Below are 4,864 nucleotides of genomic sequence, written 5' to 3'. Positions count from 1 at the left end.
GAGATGTATGTATTAACAAATGCCTGCAAACCATTCTGCAGGTCAACAATTCCTAAATGTACTGTCATATGTAAACACCAGCTCCTCTTACTGAACATGGAATGTGCCTAAACTAGAGAGAGGACCACCTACATTTTTTTGCACTGGGCATAAGTTGCTGCCTGAAAATAATAAGGCACAAAAGGCGGGAGCCTGAAAACTTCTGTGGAACTAAGATAGTATGAGTTTTGTTTTTAAAAGATTAGTTCCTTAATCCATTCACTCTTGATACTTTAATCTTTTGTATCAATTCCTATCTTCCCCAACCCCTAGAAATAAATAATAAAAACAAGGGCTTTTAAAATAATTTATCACATAAATATGATTTGCTACCAATACATTTGGCTTCTGCTTCAAAATTATTGGCACAATATATTTTTTCATAGTAACTTTTTACAAAACAAGTGTAAACATTCATAGGAGAAAAATACAAGGGAGTACTATGCATGATGCAATTCAGACCAACAGCACAGCTGACATATTGCAGTAAAAGTTCTATACGTTTCCATATGATAAAAGCTAAGTTCCTATATATCGGTATGGTTAAAAGAAATGTTCTACTTTAAGAAGCTTGATTCACATTTCACTTGTTGAAATTTGCCAAAACAACTGTTTTAATGAAGTCCGTATTTCTAGACAGCTACTCAATGCAACTTTATTACTTTAGGCACCAACTGTTAGCTTCACATAGGGAAATGGCAGAAACCAAGGTTTGCACATTAGTTGTTCTAAAGGACGTTTTTCACTTCCTAGGAATTCCTAACACAGCACTTAATGTGTATTGTAGAGTCTGTTCTTGATGAAGACTATGCTAGACAGATGTTGCCGGATACCTGGATAATGCTGAATATGATTAAACCAACGAGAGACGTTAAGGTATTTCTCCTTCTCCTGCACTGTAAGGTCAGCCTAAATAATGGAAGAAAAAGTAAGTTTCAACTATTATGATTAGCAGCGATATATAGTGTCCATTAACCTGTTAAATCAGGTCTCAAAATTTGAATTGTGGAAATAAGGCTCATTCATTTGATTTCATACTAAATAAGATTCTTCACTAGTTTACCACCATGATCCAATCCTCATTCCTATGCAACAACAAAAAACTATGAGTTCTTTTATTGTTCTGGTTTTATCTGTTCTGCTATCACATAAACTTGGCCTAACCCAAGATATGTTACCTATGTTAACTTTGCCAACCCCAATATTCAAATAATACAATTCACTCTGCGCTTATTGTTCTATTTACTATGTGTACTAATGTAATGGCTGCATAATATGGAAACAGGCAACCCTGTTTAGGGAAGCCTTTAATCTTTAAGAAATTACTGTATTTTAATATTTCTGTTGGAAGCCGCCCAGAGTGGCTGGGGAAACCCAGCCAGATGGGCGGGGTATAAATAATAAATTATTATTATAATTATTCAAAGGTTAAAGGGCTGGGGAAGTAAACTTCCCGATGGATGACCTTGGACTGGTCCTTTGCCCCCATTCCACTCTGCAGAATATTAGAGATGGAGGGAAGAACCCCAATTTGTTGCTTTCATGCTCCAGATGTATAAGATACAGATAACCTTGATATTATGGAAATATAGTCAGGAAAACACCAAACGTTTTTTCTATTCTACACTAACATAATGGAAAAACCCTTGAAACGTTACGACCCTTTTCTTCTGAAGTTACTATTGACAGAGGAACGGAAATCAAATTCTGAAAAGAGAAAGGCATCTCCCAACCAAAGCTGTAGCAAGTTTGTACTCACTATGATGTGGTGCAGTCCATAGTACAGTAAAATATCTGCTAAAGTAAAATTGTGTCCTGTAATATAGACTTTGTCTTCAAGGTATGAATTCAGGTCCTAGAAAGAAACAAAATGAATGCACTTCAAAACAAAAGAAATACTTAAAATACACTCTTCCACATACTGTCACCACGACTTATGGGCCTATATGTATGCACAATCACTACAGAGTAATTGAATATGTAGTCTGGGCATGTCTCCCAGTTCCTCAACCGGTTCTTCCACTCTGCTCAATGCTGACTCAGGGTGCTAAAGCAGATAGGGACTGAAAATACAGAGTGAAAATTGTTGTTCCATTCCTCTCCCAACAGTTCCTTATAATATATAGACATAATGTATCCTTACTCAGAATAGTTGCTATGAACTAAGAATGGAAGAAAAGTAGTGGAGGATGATCCATAAGGGCTAATGGGGCACTGCCTCACCAAGTTCAGACTGCTCTCAGCCAGTCCCCACCTGCCTCCTTCTTTCTTTACAATGAGTTCAGGGGGTGGCCCTGGCTTCCTTCTCAAGTCTCAGTGCTACCTTTGCAGAAGTCAGCAAAGAGGACTCTGGCCCTACCTATTATTGGTCTGTCTCCTGGTTCCAATGGGCAGCCTCCACTGGTTACCAGTGAATGACAGCTCTTTTCAAGAGGACGAACAGTCACACAATCCAATAACTAAGAATTAGACCGAAAGTAAAATCAGACTGAAAATTTGGTACCAAGCACAGAGCATTGTGCATCCGAAGCTACGCACATTTAAATCCCATTGATTTCAATGGGATAGTCAACTACCATGAGTACCTTAAGAGATATTCTATATCAGGGGTCAGCAAACTTTTTCAGCAGGGGGCCGGTCCACTGTCCCTCAGACCTTGTGCCGGGCCGGACTATATATATATATATTTAATATGAACAAATTCCTATGCCCCACAAATAACCCAGGGATGCCTTTTAAATTAAATGACACATTCTTCTCATGTAAAAACACCAGGCAGGCCCCACAAATAACCCAGAGATGCATTTTAAATAAAAGGACACATTCTACTCATGTAAAAACATGCTGATTCCCGGACCATCTGCGGGCCGGATTTAGAAGGCGATTGGGCCGCATCCGGCCCCCGGGCCTTAGTTTGGGGATCCCTGTTCTATATGAACTGCCACTTGTTAAATTCAGTTCATATTGGGGAAAAAGCACACTGCTAATTTCAGTGGGTCTACTCTGAGTAAAACTTAATTGGAAACAACCCAGCAATTATGCTACCTTGAGATCCAAACTTTCAGTGTGTGAAATTGTTACTCTTACCTTCAAAATTAATCGAATATCTTCTTTACTGGACTGTTTATCTATTTGTGTTACTCTGTATTCTAACCACTGCTGAACTATTGCTTTCTCTTCTATGGTGCTCCCAAGCAGCTGTTCCTTCTTTGCTTGTTTGACTAAATGGATGGCTATAGTTGTCAGTCCTGTCAGACTGGGGCCATTGTTCATCTGTAGTACAGGAGTCTAAGAGAAGGAATTCAAGCCAATTCAGTTTTTCGGATATAGAACAAGATTTGAACTTCTGCTGCAAGGCATCTTGTCAAACTCCATTTTATAAAAGAAAAGCTACCTTGTGTGAAATAAAAAATTCAACTAAATTTATTGGAAATCAATCCCAGGTGATTACAGGAAGAAATGTGGTTTTATAACTCTCTACACATGGTTTTTGTTTTTATCATTTTCAGCAGAACACACCCACAAGCAAAAAAAGCCGAAAAACTGAACAGAGAAAGAACACCAAGGGGACCCAAAGCCTTGCTTCATAATATTTCAAATACAAGTGGGTCCAATTTGGAGTATTTCAGCTATTGATTTCCTACAAAATAAGTAATGGGGAAACAGGCAGAGAGACTTCTTGGTAGTGGCACCCGCCCTGTAGAATGCCCTCCCATCAGATGTCAAGGAAATAAATACTGTCCAACCATCTTGTCCTCTGTCGTCCCCTTCTCGTTGTGCCCTCAATCTTTCCCAGCATCAGGGTCTTTTCCATGGAGTATTCTCTTCTCATGAGGTGGCCAAAGATATATCTATCTATATCTGTCTATATAGTCGGGTTATTTATTCTTGCCAATTTAGCAGTTTTAAGCGTCCCCCCACGAGACACCTGCGAAGTTAGCAATTATTATTATTTTCTGCAAGCCGTTAGCTTTGCCTGGAGCTGCAAAACATCCTGGCACCGGCACAGTTCATAGTACCATCTGTTGGACTAGATGAGCCTTGGGGACCCCCTTCCAAGCCTATACAGTTCTGTGGAGAATCTCCATTCAAATGCGCGTCGGTCGGTCTGCCTGGCGGAGGCGACCAGCTCCTCCCTCCCTCCATTAACCGCCAACCCCCCTTCCCTCCCCGGCACCCCCGGTTCCTCTTCACCTTCCGCTCTCCTTGTCCGCTGTACTTGTTCCCCTTCTTCAAGCCCAGCGACTTCTCTAGCAGGCTCAGCTCCTCGGCGGCCAGGCCAGGCCCCACAACGGCAGCCGCCATCTTTCGGCGAAAGGGAAGAAGGGGTGGGGGGGCGGGGCGCTCTCAGCCGAGCGGCCTGCCTACGCCGCGATTGGGGGAAGCTCGTTTAGTCCCGCCCCTCGCGAGGCGTGTCTCCCTTACCGGCCGAATCGGAGAAGACGCCGGGTAGGGACTGACGTGGGCAAGGTGGCGGGCGCGCTGGCGCGCATGCGCGAGAGGGCACGCGCGCGCCCCTTGACAGCCCAGTGTGCTTGGCGCTCGAGAGGCTTTTGCCGGTTTAAAGCGGGATCCATCGCAATCTCGGGTGCTGGGGTAGCAAACGCAGCCTGCATCTCTCCGGCGAGAAGCTGCCAGATCTCTTGCAATGGGAGGAGATGCACGAAGGAACTGGATCATGCATGCCATAAGACCTTTCTCCTCGTCCTCAGAAGATTGCTTGTTTGTTTTCGTTTTTAAAGTTGCACACATTTATAGGCATGGATAGATTTACGTACCCAGTCAGTGAGTAGACTGTCCCAATCTTCTCTTTCACTGACATTCT

The 4,864-nt window shown here is 42.4% G+C and overlaps 1 protein-coding gene across 1 annotated transcript; it reads right to left on the bottom strand.

Moving 5' to 3' along the window:
- Positions 1 to 332: 332 nt before the first annotated feature.
- EEF1E1 (eukaryotic translation elongation factor 1 epsilon 1) lies at positions 333 to 4,361 on the bottom strand. The gene is made up of 4 exons (XM_035126299.2): positions 4,234 to 4,361; positions 3,127 to 3,327; positions 1,799 to 1,894; positions 333 to 948 (listed from the first exon to the last, which is right to left on the bottom strand). The coding sequence occupies exons 1-4, from the start codon at positions 4,342 to 4,344 to the stop codon at positions 811 to 813; spliced, it is 546 nt and encodes a 181-aa protein (XP_034982190.1). The 5' UTR covers positions 4,345 to 4,361; the 3' UTR covers positions 333 to 810.
- Positions 4,362 to 4,864: the final 503 nt, after the last annotated feature.

The sequence above is a fragment of the Zootoca vivipara genome, chromosome 8 (assembly GCF_963506605.1).
Source record: "Zootoca vivipara chromosome 8, rZooViv1.1, whole genome shotgun sequence".
Lineage (NCBI taxonomy): Eukaryota > Metazoa > Chordata > Lepidosauria > Squamata > Lacertidae > Zootoca > Zootoca vivipara.
The sequence above is the reverse complement of the archived record's forward strand: the minus strand, read 5'-3'. Positions and strand labels throughout refer to the sequence as shown.